Below are 18,146 nucleotides of genomic sequence, written 5' to 3' on the forward strand. Positions count from 1 at the left end.
TAACTGTATAGCGTGTGCCCTTTATGTGGAACTGTAACTATATAGTGTGTGCCCTTTATGCGAGACTGTAACCACCAACCTTGTGCCCTTTATGCGAGACTGTAACCACCAACCTTGTGCCCTCTATGGGAGACTGTAACCACCAACCTTGTGCTCTCCATGAGAAAGTGTAACCATAAAGCTTGTGCCCTCTATGGCAGACGATGAGATGAGGTTTAGATTTTTGCATTCCTGGCAGTGTCTTCTGTGCCCTTTCCCACTCCAGCGCAGTCACTACAATCCCCCTCTCCTTAACCATCTACAGCCTGGTCCTGGTCACATCACAGACCGCCATGACTGCCACTGACACACTGCTGAGTGGTGACAACCTAGAGCCATGTGGTTATCGGGACCACTAAGAGCTGTAGACGGTGGGCACAGCGGGGAGGACATAGTGATATAGAGAGATATTCTCAGGAGCTTCCATCTGATTGGTGTGGTGGCCGTATATACTGCGCAGCACAGAGCGCTATATGGCGGCATCTGGTGTGAGTGTATCCCAGTAGTGCTGCGGTTTGGGCTCTGTTGTGTACACGAGGTCATAGGCTGGGTCAGTGATGACTTCATAGAATTGGGCTTTAGGGGTCCATCCTTTCGGGCGTCCTCCATGATCATGTGCACCTATCTGTGCTGATATATATATATATATATATATATATATATACATCCTATACGCTGCACATACTGACCTGCTCTGTGCATTCTGTCATTTCTTCAGCTTTACCTGTGCGCTTTACCCGGTCGCTCCAGAACGTCAGCGCCCAAGAGGAGCACAGCGTCACCCTGCAATGTGAGGTCTCCAAAGCTGGAGCTGCGGTGGAGTGGAGAAGAGGCGGCTTAGGATTACAGGCGGGAAGCAAGTATGAAATGAGGCAGAAAGGAAGCGTGCGAGAACTTCTGATCCACAACCTGAGGCTGGAGGACACTGGAGAATACAGCTGTGACAGCGGAGACCAGGAGACCACCGCCTGCCTGACCGTCACAGGTAGGTCCTCACCACCTTACACCCCCTGCTCAGGGACTCAGCAATCCACCCTAAACACATCTGGAGCTCACAAGGTCTCAAGTTGGGTAAATCCGACCTCAGATGAAGAAGATCACACAGCAAACTATTACCGAAACACTGGGCCGAAATGTGGAGGCCGAGTGTGAGATAGTCCGTACTTCTTCAGTCTCTCCTGACAACCCTTCCACACAGGCCTAATAACCTTTCCCCAATTGATGAGCAGCAGCAATGGCTTCTCTAAGATCAGCAAACTGCCAAAACTTCTGCCTCTCTGGAGGTGCTCGCACTATATGCAGTGACTGGCGGCCACTTACCCTCTTACACCCATGGCAGTAAATCTGGACGTGATCCATTGTGTCTTCTCCATGTCGGCCTAGTTTTTGATAATAAAGCCCCAGTTGAATCTGCTGTGCGATGTTCTTCATCTGAGGTCGGATTTACCTATAGACCTTCTGAGGACTCTGCCGTCTATATCATGTCCTGATACCCATCACCAGACACGTCACAGCCTGCGGACTGCTATAAATGTATATAGTACAAGACATCGTGTAGGAAAGGTCTGCTGAGACTTACCTGCCATAGTGTCCTCCATCACGGTATGGCGGTATAACATGGACACTGACACCAATCACTTACATTTCTCCGAGTGTCAGATTCCCAGAGTCCATCAGTCATGGCCACCAATAATGTAACGGCAGCGACCCCGAATGTCGTCTTATCTGTTCTTCCTTCATATATCATGTCCATTCTAATTTATATTTGTCTGTTACTTTATGTTGTCACTGTCTTTCTACTCGTCTGCTATAACACAGGCATCAAATGTGTAGTGATAGATGGGCCAAGCCGGTATAACCTGGGTATATACTGTATATAATTATATATGTACAGCCGGTATAACCTGGGTATATACTGTATATAATTATATATGTACAGCCGGTATAACCTGGGTATATACTGTATATAATATATATGTACAGCCGGTATAACCTGGGTATATACTGTATATAATTATATATGTACAGCCGGTATAACCCGGGTATATACTGTAAATAATTATATATGTACAGCCGGTATAACCTGGGTATATACTGTATATAATTATATATGTACAGCCGGTATAACCCGGGTATATACTGTATATAATATATATGTACAGCCGGTATAACCTGGGTATATACTGTATATAATTATATATGTACAGCCGGTATAACCCGGGTATATACTGTATATAATTATATATGTACAGCCGGTATAACCTGGGTATATACTGTATATAATATATATGTACAGCCGGTATAACCTGGGTATATACTGTATATAATTATATATGTACAGCCGGTATAACCTGGGTATATACTGTATATAATTATATATGTACAGCTGGTATAACCTGGGTATATACTGTATATAATTATATATGTACAGCCGGTATAACCTGGGTATATACTGTATATAATTCTATATGTACAGCCGGTATAACCCGGGTATATACTGTATATAATATATATGTACAGCCGGTATAACCTGGGTATATACTGTATATAATATATATGTACAGCCGGTATAACCCGGGTATATACTGTATATAATTATATATGTACAGCCGGTATAACCCGGGTATATACTGTATATAATATATATGTACAGCCGGTATAACCCGGGTATATACTGTATATAATTATATATGTACAGCCGGTATAACCTGGGTATATACTGTATATAATTCTATATGTACAGCCGGTATAACCCGGGTATATACTGTATATAATATATATGTACAGCCGGTATAACCTGGGTATATACTGTATATAATATATATGTACAGCCGGTATAACCTGGGTATATACTATATATAATTATATATGTACAGCTGGTATAACCTGGGTATATACTGTATATAATTCTATATGTACAGCTGGTATAACCTGGGTATATACTGTATATAATTATATATGCACAGCCGGTATAACCTGGGTATATACTGTATATAATTCTATATGTACACCTGGTATAACCTGGGTATATACTGTATATAATATATATGTACAGCCGGTATAACCTGGGTATCTCCTGTATATAATTATATATGTACAGCCGGTATAACCTGGGTACATACTGTATATAATTATATATGTACAGCCGGTATAACCTGGGTATATACTGTATATAATATATATGTACAGCCGGTATAACCTGGGTATATACTGTATATAATTATATATGTACAGCCGGTATAACCTGGGTATATACTGTATATAATATATATGTACAGCCGGTATAACCTGGGTATATACTGTATATCATTCTATATGTACAGCCGGTATAACCTGGGTACATACTGTATATAATTATATATGTACAGCCGGTATAACCTGGGTATATACTGTATATAATTATATATGTACAGCCGGTATAACCTTGGTATATACTGTATATAATTATATATGTACAGCCGGTATAACCTGGGTATCTCCTGTATATAATTATATATGTACAGCCGGTATAACCTGGGTATATACTGTATATAATTATATATGTACAGCCGGTATAACCTGGGTATATACTGTATATAATTCTATATGTACAGCCGGTATAACCTGGGTATATACTGTATATAATTATATATGTACAGCCGGTATAACCTGGGTATATACTGTATATAATATATATGTACAGCTGGTATAACCTGGGTATATACTGTATATAATTATATATGTACAGCTGGTATAACCTGGGTATATACTGTATATAATTATATATGTACAGCTGGTATAACCTGGGTATATACTGTATATAATATATATGTACAGCTGGTATAACCTGGGTATATACTGTATATAATATATATGTACAGCTGGTATATACTGTATATAATTATATATGTACAGCCGGTATAACCTGGGTATATACTGTATATAATTATATATGTACAGCCGGTATAACCTGGGTATATACTGTATATAATTATATATGTACAGCCGGTATAACCTGGGTATATACTGTATATAATTATATATGTACAGCCGGTATAACCTGGGTATATACTGTATATAATTATATATGTACAGCCGGTATAACCTGGGTATATACTGTATATAATTATATATGTACAGCCGGTATAACCTGGGTATATACTGTATATAATTATATATGTACAGCCAGTATAACCTGGGTATACACTGTATATAATTCTATATGTACAGCCGGTATAACCTGGGTATATACTGTATATAATTATATATGTACAGCCGGTATAACCTTGGTATATACTGTATATAATTATATATGTACAGCCGGTATAACCTGGGTATATACTGTATATAATTATATATGTACAGCCGGTATAACCTGGGTATATACTGTATATAATTATATATGTACAGCCGGTATAACCTGGGTATATACTGTATATAATATATATGTACAGCCGGTATAACCTGGGTATATACTGTATATCATTCTATATGTACAGCCGGTATAACCTGGGTACATACTGTATATAATTATATATGTACAGCCGGTATAACCTGGGTATATACTGTATATAATTATATATGTACAGCCGGTATAACCTTGGTATATACTGTATATAATTATATATGTACAGCCGGTATAACCTGGGTATCTCCTGTATATAATTATATATGTACAGCCGGTATAACCTGGGTATATACTGTATATAATTATATATGTACAGCCGGTATAACCTGGGTATATACTGTATATAATTCTATATGTACAGCCGGTATAACCTGGGTATATACTGTATATAATTATATATGTACAGCCGGTATAACCTGGGTATATACTGTATATAATATATATGTACAGCTGGTATAACCTGGGTATATACTGTATATAATTATATATGTACAGCTGGTATAACCTGGGTATATACTGTATATAATTATATATGTACAGCTGGTATAACCTGGGTATATACTGTATATAATATATATGTACAGCTGGTATAACCTGGGTATATACTGTATATAATATATATGTACAGCTGGTATATACTGTATATAATTATATATGTACAGCCGGTATAACCTGGGTATATACTGTATATAATTATATATGTACAGCCGGTATAACCTGGGTATATACTGTATATAATTATATATGTACAGCCGGTATAACCTGGGTATATACTGTATATAATTATATATGTACAGCCGGTATAACCTGGGTATATACTGTATATAATTATATATGTACAGCCGGTATAACCTGGGTATCTCCTGTATATGATTATATATGTACAGCCGGTATAACCTGGGTATATACTGTATATAATTATATATGTACAGCCGGTATAACCTGGGTATATACTGTATATAATATATATATGTAATGGTATAACCTGGGTATATACTGTATATAATTATATATGTACAGCCGGTATAACCTGGGTATATACTGTATATAATTATATATGTACAGCCGGTATAACCTGGGTATATACTGTATATAATTATATATGTACAGCCGGTATAACCTGGGTATATACTGTATATCATATATATCTACAGCCGGTATAACCTGGGTATCTCGTATACATTATTATATATGTGCACCAGTGTAGTAGCCTTTGTATGTCGCTTTCTTGTCGCAGCGCTCCCCATCGTATTTGTGAAGCCCCTTAAGAACACGGTGGTAGAGGACGGGGTGACGGTCACCCTGCGCTGTGAGACGTCTAAGCCCAATGTTCCGGTGGAATGGAGGAAGGGGACGGTGGCGATTTTTCCTTGCGCTAAATATGAAATGAAGCAGGACGGTGCGGTGGCGGAGTTGGTGGTTTATGATGCTGAAGCTGAAGATGCGGCTGAGTATACGTGTGACTCCGGAGATCAGCAGACCACGTGCACTGTGAAAGTGAATGGTGAGTGTGATCACTGGATCGCTGGATCTTGCTCCATCATTCGGCTGAGATTCCACGTTGCGCTCACCACGCTGAGGCGATGCAGCTTTACCGCTCACTGACTCAGTATTAACACTGCTTATTAGCTGCAGTGCCCTTCTACAGGCCAGCGGTGCTCTTACTGACTGAGCCACAAAGCTACTAACAATGGCTGTGAAGTCCACGCTGATCTCCGGTATAATCGCACCTCCGCCTGGTTTTCGGGTATATCATGGACGCGCCGCCGTTGCTGCCCGGGAGCTGAACGCATTCTTTGTTAACCCATATTAGCGTCTGTGTCTGCCGGAGCCGGACGGCCATCTCTTGTCTCTTCAGAGGCTTCGGCTGCTGTTCTGCCTCCACCATGCTTTACACCACAGCTCTTCTTTATTAAGGGACAGCTATGATCAGAGTCTAGGGTCCTCCTGGCTTATTAGAGCCCCTCACTTTGTGTCTCCGCCATGCTTTACACTGCAGTTCTGCTTGTTGGAATCCCTGAACTCTCATATGGCTGTAAAGAATATACACCACCTAGTGGTAAAACCACAAAAAGATGCCTGTCTGTTAGTGTTATTAATGGGTTAAAAGTGCCCCCCATGTACCCCAGCAGTGTTCTGAGTGTTCTAGGTGTCTGTGGTATCTTCTGCATTTGTTTATATGTGTAGCTTCCTACTACGTAACTTCCTGTGTCCCTGTCCTTGCTCCCCCCTCTTCTCTCACTGTATTACACCCCCTCCCTGTCACTGCTCCCCCCTCTTCTCTCACTGTATTACACCCCCTCCGTCACTGCTCCCCCCTCCTCTCTCACTGTATTACGCCCCCTCCCTGTCCTTGCTCCCCCCTCTTCTCTCACTGTATTACACCCCCTCCCTGTCACTGCTCCCCCCTCCTCTCTCACTGTATTACACCCCCTCCCTGTCACTGCTCCCCCCTCCTCTCTCACTGTATTACACCCCCTCCCTGTCCCTGCTCCCCCCTCCTCCTCTCTCACTGTATTACACCCCCTCCGTCACTGCTCCCCCCTCTTCTCTCACTGTATTACACCCCCTCCCTGTCCCTGCTCCCCCCTCCTCCTCTCTCACTGTATTACACCCCCTCCCTGTCACTGCTCCCCCCTCCTCTCTCACTGTATTACACCCCCTCCCTGTCACTGCTCCCCCCTCCTCTCTCACTGTATTACACCCCCTCCCTGTCCCTGCTCCCCCCTCCTCCTCTCTCACTGTATTACACCCCCTCCGTCACTGCTCCCCCCTCTTCTCTCACTGTATTACACCCCCTCCCTGTCCCTGCTCCCCCCTCCTCCTCTCTCACTGTATTACACCCCCTCCCTGTCACTGCCCCCCCTCCTCTCTCACTGTATTACGCCCCCTCCCTGTCCCTGCTCCCCCCTCCTCCTCTCTCACTGTATTACACCCCCTCCCTGTCCCTGCTCCCCCCTCCTCTCTCACTGTATTACACCCCCTCCCTGTCACTGCTCCCCCCTCCTCTCTCACTGTATTACACCCCCTCCCTGTCACTGCCCCCCCTCCTCTCTCACTGTATTACACCCCCTCCCTGTCACTGCTCCCCCCTCCTCTCTCACTGTATTACACCCCCTCCCTGTCCCTGCTCCCCCCTCCTCTCTCACCCCCTCCCTGTCACTGCTCCCCCTCCTCTCTCACTGTATTACACCCCCTCCGTCACTGCTCCCCCCTCTTCTCTCACTGTATTACACCCCCTCCCTGTCCCTGCTCCCCCCTCCTCTCTCACTGTATTACACCCCCTCCCTGTCACTGCCCCCCCTCCTCTCTCACTGTATTACACCCCCTCCCTGTCACTGCTCCCCCCTCCTCTCTCACTGTATTACACCCCCTCCCTGTCACTGCTCCCCCCTCCTCTCTCACTGTATTACACCCCCTCCCTGTCCCTGCTCCCCCCTCCTCTCTCACTGTATTACACCCCCTCCCTGTCACTGCTCCCCCTCCTCTCTCACTGTATTACACCCCCTCCCTGTCACTGCCCCCCCCTCCTCTCTCACTGTATTACACCCCCTCCCTGTCACTGCTCCCCCCTCCTCTCTCACTGTATTACACCCCTCCCTGTCACTGCTCCCCCCTCCTCTCTCACTGTATTACGCCCCCTCCCTGTCCCTGCTCCCCCCCCCTCCTCTCTCACTGTATTACACCCCCTCCCTGTCACTGCCCCCCCTCCTCTCTCACTGTATTACACCCCCTCCCTGTCACTGCTCCCCCCTCCTCTCTCACTGTATTACACCCCCTCCCTGTCACTGCTCCCCCCTCCTCTCTCACTGTATTACACCCCCTCCCTGTCCCTGCTCCCCCCTCCTCTCTCACTGTATTACACCCCCTCCCTGTCACTGCTCCCCCTCCTCTCTCACTGTATTACACCCCCTCCCTGTCACTGCCCCCCCCTCCTCTCTCACTGTATTACACCCCCTCCCTGTCACTGCTCCCCCCTCCTCTCTCACTGTATTACACCCCTCCCTGTCACTGCTCCCCCCTCCTCTCTCACTGTATTACACCCCCTCCCTGTCACTGCTCCCCCCTCCTCTCTCACTGTATTACGCCCCCTCCCTGTCCCTGCTCCCCCCTCCTCCTCTCTCACTGTATTACACCCCCTCCCTGTCACTGCTCCCCCTCCTCTCTCACTGTATTACACCCCCTCCGTCACTGCTCCCCCTCCTCTCTCACTGTATTACACCCCCTCCCTGTCACTGCTCCCCCCTCCTCTCTCACTGTATTACGCCCCCTCCCTGTCACTGCTCCCCCCTCTTCTCTCACTGTATTACACCCCCTCCCTTTCCCTGCTCCCCCCTCCTCCTCTCTCACTGTATTACACCCCCTCCCTGTCACTGCCCCCCCTCCTCTCTCACTGTATTACACCCCCTCCCTGTCACTGCCCCCCCTCCTCTCTCACTGTATTACGCCCCCTCCCTGTCACTGCTCCCCCCTCCTCTCTCACTGTATTACGCCCCCTCCCTGTCACTGCTCCCCCCTCCTCTCTCACTGTATTACGCCCCCTCCCTGTCACTGCTCCCCCCTCCTCTCTCACTGTATTACGCCCCCTCCCTGTCCCTGCTCCCCCCCCCTCCTCTCTCACTGTATTACACCCCCTCCCTGTCACTGCTCCCCCCTCCTCTCTCACTGTATTACGCCCCCTCCCTGTCCCTGCTCCCCCCTCCTCCTCTCTCACTGTATTACACCCCCTCCCTGTCACTGCTCCCCCTCCTCTCTCACTGTATTACACCCCCTCCGTCACTGCTCCCCCTCCTCTCTCACTGTATTACACCCCCTCCCTGTCACTGCTCCCCCCTCCTCTCTCACTGTATTACGCCCCCTCCCTGTCACTGCTCCCCCCTCTTCTCTCACTGTATTACACCCCCTCCCTTTCCCTGCTCCCCCCTCCTCCTCTCTCACTGTATTACACCCCCTCCCTGTCACTGCCCCCCCTCCTCTCTCACTGTATTACACCCCCTCCCTGTCACTGCCCCCCCTCCTCTCTCACTGTATTACGCCCCCTCCCTGTCACTGCTCCCCCCTCCTCTCTCACTGTATTACGCCCCCTCCCTGTCACTGCTCCCCCCTCCTCTCTCACTGTATTACGCCCCCTCCCTGTCACTGCTCCCCCCTCCTCTCTCACTGTATTACACCCCCTCCCTGTCACTGCCCCCCCTCCTCTCTCACTGTATTACACCCCCTCCCTGTCACTGCCCCCCCCTCCTCTCTCACTGTATTACGCCCCCTCCCTGTCACTGCCCCCCCTCCTCTCTCACTGTATTACACCCCCTCCCTGTCTCCCTAGCTAAACTACACTAAGCTATCCCGCCCACTACTAGCCCCCTTCCCTCTCTCCCTAGCTATCCTTAGCTAGTTATCCTGCCACTGATAGCCCCCGGGTCCCATCATACTTACCTAGTTTCCAATGTGGGAGCCGACTCCTCTCCTTCTCTTCGCTGCGCACGGCCTTTAGTCGCTGCGCACAGACCGGAATGAACTTTGACCCCTGCACTGTAGAGATGGATTGCAATTCGCATGTCTAGAACTCCCCTCCAGACTGCGCAGGCGCTGGAAGAGAAGAGGAGAGGAGGATGGCCTGTTCTGGAAACAGGAAGACATAAGTATTGATGGGGGAGTGGGGACGTTCCGTTTCGGAAGTGAAAGTGAAACGGAACATTACTGGACTATCAGAACGTGTCCCTGGGGTGGTCACATGACTGATATAGGTAATTATACAATTTTTTAAATGGATGTAAATTAGACGTTAGGCGGGGGAGGGGGTTTAGTTTATAGGAAGAATTTGCTTTTATCCCGGACAACCCCTTTAATATTGTCCTGGACTATTCCTGCTGATCGCTGAAGGTTTGTTACAATGTATCAGGGAACGCTATCCAATTGTACATGATGTTTGCGTCCGCTCACTGACAGGAAGCAATCAGGGGGTGTCCACCAGTGTCCCGTCTCTGGAGCGCCCCCAGATTTCGGCCTTGTGACCTCTTGATGTTATTTTGCAGTCCTCCAGTTTGTGAAGAATTTGCAGAATGTTGAGGCGGAGGAGGGCGGCACCGCTCATCTCCGCTGTGAGGTATCCGCCAAAATGGCCTCTGTGGAGTGGTGGAAAGGAGGCGAGAAGCTGCAGGCCAACCACAAGTACGAGATGAGACAAGATGGCGCCGTGCGGGAGCTAATAATAAAGAACCTGGAGCTGGAGGACGCAGGAGAATACACATGTACAGCCCGAAGCAAGAGGAGCTCGGCCAGCCTCAGCGTCACAGGTGAAACCATAGAGCTGCGGCCCTGCTGGGCGGGAGGGAGAAATGGTCATGTAGTGGCGGGGCCACAGCGCTCCATGTGGCCGCGGCCAGAACTGCAGCCCAGCACTAGTAACTAGAGAGGAGAGAATAGCCTGAATACTCAGAGGGTGACATTGGTGACCCATGGGGCCATCACTGATGACCGTGCTTCAGGGGGCGGGGCTGTGACTACCTCTAAGACATAATATACTATTGGATACATGGACATCATGAGGACTATAACCTCCACCATGCTTCTTGTCATCTAGAGCTGAACGTCACCATTGTCCATGGTCTGAAGGACCTGTCTGTGGTCGCCGGGGAGGACGCCATATTCCGGTGTGACGTCTCCCATGACCACACCCGGGACGTGGAGTGGAAGCTGCAGGGGATCAGTCTGGAGGACAACGAGATGAACGAGATCTCCGTGGAGAAAGGGAAGTCTCATGTTCTGAAGCTGAGCAGTGTGACCCAGGAGGATTCGGGGATTGTCACCTTCAGGGTGGGCCCGCACGAGTCTACAGCTGAGCTCACCGTCAAGGGTAAGATGGGCAATGTGCAGAGTGCGAGGAGGGGTCTCCGTGTGAGCGAGGGACAGAGGCCTGTATGACTATAACACCCCAGCTCTGGGTCCCCCCTTAGTCCTGGTCCTCTGGGCACTATTGCCAATATAAGTAGGGTAGCCTCACCCCCTGACTCTTTCCTTTCTGGAGTCATGTCTCCTACAATGGAGGTGCCTATACGACAAGCTGTTTTTGACCCTTTGAGGCCCCCGTCCTTTCTTCTCAGTGTCTCACCCCTTCTGTACCCCCAGCTCCACTCCCGGTGTTCACGCAACAGCTGTCGGATGTGAAGGTGTCGGAGGACTCCGCGGTGGTCCTCCAGTGTGAGCTGTCTCAGCCTGGCGTTCCTCTGGTATGGAAGAAGAGGGACGAGCAGATCTCTGCCAGTGCCAAGTACAATCTCCTGGATGAGGGCAATGTTCAGATCCTGCAGATCCACCACGCCAAGCCGGAAGACTCCGGGACATACTCCTGTGACACCGGGAACCAGAAGTCCACAGCCAAAGTCACCGTTACAGGTACGCAGCTCGCCGCCAACACGACACTCATGACAGATAGATCAGAACGTCACCTGATATCTGGGCTGTCTATATATATATATATATATATATAAATATATATATATATATATATATATATATATATATATATATATTACTGACTCATCTCACGTCATGTCCAGGTCAGTATCTTGCTGCAGCTCTGGAGGTGACTGGAGTGTAAGATATAATGTAGCTCAATTGTTAAGTGAGCCTGCGCTAATGGGGAGAGCATTAATTGTAGATAGTCACATAAAATGGTGTTGTATCCTGTTGTATTACTCTGTGACTGTTCTATAGTAACGCCCTCCTGTTATTTTGTTGTTTCCTGTTGTATTTCTCTGTGACTGTTAGTAACGCCCTCCTGTTACTTTGTTGTATTTCTCTGTATTTCTCTGTGACTGTTGCCTAGTGACGCCCTCCTGTTACTTTGTTGTACCCTGTTGTATTGCTCTGTGACTGTTCTATAGTAAAGCCCTCCTGTTACTTTGTTGTACCCTGTTGTATTTCTCTGTGACTGTTCTATAGTGACGTCCTCCTGTTACTTTGTTGTATTTCTCTGTGACTGTTCTATAGTGACGCCCTCCTGTTACTTTGTTTTATTTCTCTGTGACTGTTCTATAGTGACGTCCTCCTATTACTTTGTTGTATTTCTCTGTGACTGTTCTATAGTGACGCCCTCCTGTTACTTTGTTTTATTTCTCTGTGACTGTGACTGGAGTGTAAGATATAATGTAGCTCAATTGTTAAGTGAGCCTGCGCTAATGGGGAGAGCATTAATTGTAGATAGTCACATAAAATGGTGTTGTATCCTGTTGTATTACTCTGTGACTGTTCTATAGTAACGCCCTCCTGTTATTTTGTTGTTTCCTGTTGTATTTCTCTGTGACTGTTAGTAACGCCCTCCTGTTACTTTGTTGTATTTCTCTGTATTTCTCTGTGACTGTTGCCTAGTGACGCCCTCCTGTTACTTTGTTGTACCCTGTTGTATTGCTCTGTGACTGTTCTATAGTAAAGCCCTCCTGTTACTTTGTTGTACCCTGTTGTATTTCTCTGTGACTGTTCTATAGTGACGTCCTCCTGTTACTTTGTTGTATTTCTCTGTGACTGTTCTATAGTGACGCCCTCCTGTTACTTTGTTTTATTTCTCTGTGACTGTTCTATAGTGACGTCCTCCTATTACTTTGTTGTATTTCTCTGTGACTGTTCTATAGTGACGCCCTCCTGTTACTTTGTTTTATTTCTCTGTGACTGTTCTTTTTTTTTTTTTCTTTTTTTTTTTTAAATGTAGATTGTGAGCCCCACATAGAGCTCACAATGTACATTTTTCCCTATCAGTATGTCTTTTTGGAATATGGGATGGAAATCCATGCAAACACGGGGAGAACATACAAACTCCTAGCAGATGGTTTTATGCCCTTGGTGGGATTTGAACACCAGGACTCCAGCACTGCAAGGCTGCAGTGCTAACCACTGAGCCACCGTGTGGCCCCACGCTGTGACTGTTCTATAGTGACGCCCTCCTGTTACTTTGTTGTATTTCTCTGTGACTGTTCTATAGCAACACCCTCCTGTTACTTTGTTGTATCCTGTTGTATTTCTCTGTCACTGTTGTATAGTGATGTCCTTCTGTTACTTTGTTGTATCCCTTTGTATTTCTCTGTGACTGTTCTATGGTGACGTCCTCCTGTTACTTTGTTGTATTTCTCTGTGACTGTTCTATAGTGATGCCCTCCTTTCACTTTGTTTTATTTCTCTGTGACTGTTCTATAGTGACGCCCTCCTGTTACTTTGTTGTATTTCTCTGTGACTGTTGTATAGTGACGCCCTCCTGTTACTTTGTTGTATTTCTCTGTGACTGTTGTATAGTGACGCCCTCCTGTTACTTTGTTGTATCCTGTTGTATTTCTCTGAGACTGTTCTATAGTGACGCCCTCCTGCTACTTTGTTGTTTCCTGTTGTATTTCTCTGTGACTCTTCTATAGTGACGCCCTCCTGTTACTTTGTTGTAACCTGTTGTATTTCTCTGTGACTGTTCTATAGTGACGCCCTCCTGTTACTTTGTTGTATTTCTCTGAGACTGTTCTATAGCGACATCCTCCTGTCACTTTGCTGTTTCCTGTTGTATTTCTCTGTGACTCTTCTATGGTGACGTCCTCCTGTTACTTTGTTGTATTTCTCTGTGACTGTTCTATAGTGACGCCCTCCTGTTACTTTGTTGTACCCTGTTGTATTACTTTGTGACTGTTCTATAGTGACGCCCTCCTGTTACTTTGTTGTATTTCTCTGTGATTGTTCTATAGTGATGCCCTCCTGTTACTTTGTTGTATCCTGTTGTATTTCTCTGTGACTGTTCTATAGTGACGCACTCCTGTTATTTTGCTGTTTCCTGTTGTATTTCTCTGTGACTGTTCTATAGTGACGCCCTCCTGTTACTTTGTTGTATCTTGTTGTATTTCTCTGTGACTGTTCTATAGTGACGCCCTCCTGTTACTTTGTTGTATCTTGTTGTATTTCTCTGTGACTGTTCTATAGTGACGCACTCCTGTTACTTTGTTGTATCTTGTTGTATTTCTCTGTGACTGTTCTATAGTGACGCACTCCTGTTATTTTGCTGTTTCCTGTTGTATTGCTCTGTGACTGTTCTATAGTGACATCCTTCTGTTACTTTGTTGTATCCTGTTGTATTTCTCTGTGACTGTTCTATAGTGACGCCCTCCTGTTACTTTGTTGTATCCTGTTGTATTTCTCTGTGACCCTTTTATAGTGACGCCCTCCTGTTACTTTGTTGTATTTCTCTGTGACTGTTCTATAGTGACGCCCTCCTGTTACTTTGTTCTATCTTGTTGTATTTCTCTGTGACTGTACTATAGTGATGCCCTCCTGTTACTTTGTTGTATCTTGTTGTATTTCTCTGTGACTGTTCTATAGTGACGCCCTCCTGTTACTTTGTTGTGTCCTGTTGTATTTCTCTGTGACTGTTCTATAGTGACGTCCTCCTGTTACTTTGTTGTACCCTGTTGTATTTCTCTGTGACTGTTCTATAGTGACGCCCTCCTGTCACTTTGTTGTATTTCTCTGTGACTGTTCTATAGTGACGCCCTCCTGTTACTTTGTTGTATTTCTCTGTGACTGCTCTATAGTGACGCCCTCCTGGTACTTTGTTGTATTTCTCTGTGACTCTTCTATAGTGACGCCCTCCTGTTACTTTGTTACAGCCATCCCGGTGGTCTTTGAACAGAAGCCTGAAGACCAGAGTTGTGAGGAGGGATCTACAGTCATTATCCGAGCACAGATCTCAAAGGCCAATGCTGCGATAAAGTGGAGGAGGGGAAACGTGCAGATCACGGCCAGTGAAAGGATCGAGATCAAGCAGAAAGGGAAAATGGTGGAGCTGATTATACAGCGGGCCCAGCCGGAGGACTCCGGGGACTATACGTGTGACACCGGGGACCAGAAGGTCACATCTAACCTGCGGGTCACAGGTAAAGTCACTGGTGTATAGCAAACAGACATAGAAGGTAGGGCTGTGGGATCAGAGGCGGGGACAATTTTAGGGAGACTCAGAGTAAAGTTTCCAACTCCCAAGTGAAATGAGAAGTCTGGTTTGTTACATAATAACTATCATAGGGACTAATCACTGGATCATTAATATGGTGTAATTAGATGTAGAGTTTGTTACTGGCCTTATAATGAATTGGAAGATCTTCCCTGATTCTGTCTGCCCCGGGCTATATGGTGCCATGGGTCACACAGTACAGAAGTATACGGAGTATATACAGTATATATATCAGTCCTCCTAATACATTGTCTTCTCTCAGCGCTGCCTGTGCAGATCTCCAGCCACCTGCAGAACGTACAAGGAGAAGAGAACGGATCGGTGACACTGAGGGCAGAGATCTCCAAACCTGATGCCCCTGTGCAGTGGAAGAAAGCTGGAGTGACCCTTAAATCAGGGGCTAAGTATGAGATGAAGCAGACAGGCCGTGTGGTGGAGCTCCGCATACACAAGCTGCAGCCCTCTGATGCAGGAGAGTACAGCTGTGACACCGGACACCAGACATCGGCAGCAAATGTCCACGTGAAAGGTAAAAATACTGCCCAAAGCAAAGCGTCTCCGGAGCCTCCACATTACACGAGTCCACCCTAGTCACAGACCACCATTGGCACAGTCTGTAGTGGTGATGGTCTGTAGTGGTGATGGTCCGTGACTGTGGCAGTCTGTACTGGTGGCCGTCTGCGTTGCTGGCCATTGGTGCCAGTGGCCGCCGTGTTGGTGGCAGGCTACATGATGGGACATCCGTGTCACTGCCACTCTGTGTAATCTCACCCGACATGTCCTGAGATATTATCAGCAGATTGTTACTGATCTGTATTGTAGAACCAGAACCCTTCATCGTGGATCAGCTCCAGAGGGTGTCGGTAGATGAAGGAGAAGATGCCATCTTCAAGTGTAAGGTGTCCAAGGACAATGCTCCGGATGTGCAGTGGTTCCTGGCCGGAGTCCCTCTGCAATCCAATGAGATGAATGAGATAGCCGTCCACAAGGGCAAGATCCACACCCTGACCCTAAGGAAGGTGTCACTGGAGGACTCCGGCCTTGTCAGCTTCAGGGTGGGACCAAATCAAACTGAAGCTGAGCTGGAGGTCAAAGGTAAATGCTAGAAACATGGAAGAACCTCAATGACCCACAAGCTTCATGGCGCGGGCACTGAGAGGTACAACCTCAAAAATCAGGAGCCTTTCATTGTCTTATTGGGAGACTTAGTCCACACATGTGGTCAGGTAATGTCAGACATAAAAGCAGCCCCCGGGTCCAATGGCCCAGCTACTCTATAAACCATCAGTCTTCTTCTTGGTCCCTAATGGATGGGGAGGTACGGGCTGGGGACTTACCTTAATATTTAGACCCCCCTGATGACATCACAATTCTGAATGCCTATGAAGCGCCCGGTCTGTGCATCCATTGCTCTTCTCTTCTCCTCTCTGGGTTCTTCTCCTTTTGTTATATCCAAATTAAGATGCGGCATCACTGTAACACTGCAGTTACCTATTACTACATTGGGGGCGCTATAAGATCTCGTGGTGCTCTTTACACTTTGTTCCATGTTCTTCTTCTTATTCTTCATGTTCTGTGACTTCATCCCCAGCTGCAGCTTTAAGTTTCACCAAACCTCTACAAGCGGTGGAAGCGGAAGAGACGAAAGAAGTCGCGCTGAGCTGCGAGCTCTCCAAACCAAACGTCACCGTGGAATGGAGAAAAGGAGCCGCCATTATCAAATCTGGAGGAAAATATGAGATCAGCACGAAAGGAAGCGCCCACACCTTACATATTAAAGATGTCGCCCTGGAGGATGGTGCGGAGTACAGCTGTAGTGCGGGGAGCGAGAAAACATCCGCGAAATTACACGTCAAAGGTAGAAGAGTCATTGAGTACATTATAGTAGTACAAAGCAGCTATAGGGCCCATTCACATGGGGTAACGTGCCGCGTGATGTGGCGCGTATACGCCGTGTGAGAGTTTGCGCGCCGTATACGCGCCATTGATTTCAATGGGAGTGTGGATCGTAAATGCCGCAAAATCACGGCTGCAAAATAACGCGGCGTATACGATCCTGACTCCCATTGAAATCAATGGGAGCGTATACGGCGTGCAAACTCTCACACGCCGTATACGCGCCAGATCACGCGGCACCCTTGTACTGCCCCCTATCTCCCACATTATCCTCCGGTATATTTTGGCCATGCCTTGTTTCTATGACATCATCGCTCCGCTCTATGACGTGTTCTCTTCTCTGGTGTCTTTCAGCCCTGCCGGTCGTATTCACACAAGAGCTGCATAACATTGAGCCGGAGGAGGGGCGGTCGGCCATTCTGCGTTGTGAGGTTTCCAGGGAGAGCGCCCCCGTGGAATGGAGGAAGGGGGCGGTGGTGCTACAGTCTGGCGATAAGTATAAGATGAAACAAGATGGCCGTGTGTTAGAATTAGTGATACAGAACGTGGCCCTCGAGGACTGTGGCCCCTACAGCTGCAGCACGGGATCTGCCCAGACCACCGCCTCCGTATTTGTACAAGGTAACAAGCTGCGGCCATGTCGGGCCCCTTATCGTAGATCCGGACTGTGTTATTGTTAGGAATATTGGGATTAGGATGAAGACATCTGTCCTTGAGTCTATGGCAGCCGCCTCCCTGCAGTGACATCACAGTGATGTCATAAGTCTGAAAAGCAGCGGTCAGTGTCAGCTCCGTGTAGCTCCAGCCTGACGTCATCACTTACAACTCCCCCCTCCCCCACACCTTTGTCCT

At 46.9% G+C, this 18,146-nt stretch overlaps 1 protein-coding gene across 1 annotated transcript in view; it reads left to right on the forward strand.

The window, feature by feature from the left end:
- The window catches only part of OBSCN (obscurin, cytoskeletal calmodulin and titin-interacting RhoGEF), a gene marked incomplete at its 3' end in the record, with an annotated part of 243,727 nt that overhangs the window by 133,472 nt on the left and 92,109 nt on the right, over nt 1-18,146 (forward strand). The window contains exons 52-61 of the mRNA XM_075272031.1: nt 758-1,024; nt 5,664-5,930; nt 10,459-10,719; nt 11,007-11,279; nt 11,552-11,818; nt 15,058-15,324; nt 15,661-15,927; nt 16,221-16,493; nt 16,990-17,256; nt 17,649-17,915. Coding sequence (XP_075128132.1) covers nt 758-1,024; nt 5,664-5,930; nt 10,459-10,719; nt 11,007-11,279; nt 11,552-11,818; nt 15,058-15,324; nt 15,661-15,927; nt 16,221-16,493; nt 16,990-17,256; nt 17,649-17,915 — 2,676 coding nt within the window. The remainder of the gene's footprint in view (nt 1-757; nt 1,025-5,663; nt 5,931-10,458; nt 10,720-11,006; nt 11,280-11,551; nt 11,819-15,057; nt 15,325-15,660; nt 15,928-16,220; nt 16,494-16,989; nt 17,257-17,648; nt 17,916-18,146) is intronic.

This window comes from Leptodactylus fuscus, chromosome 4, assembly GCF_031893055.1.
Source record: "Leptodactylus fuscus isolate aLepFus1 chromosome 4, aLepFus1.hap2, whole genome shotgun sequence".
Lineage (NCBI taxonomy): Eukaryota > Metazoa > Chordata > Amphibia > Anura > Leptodactylidae > Leptodactylus > Leptodactylus fuscus.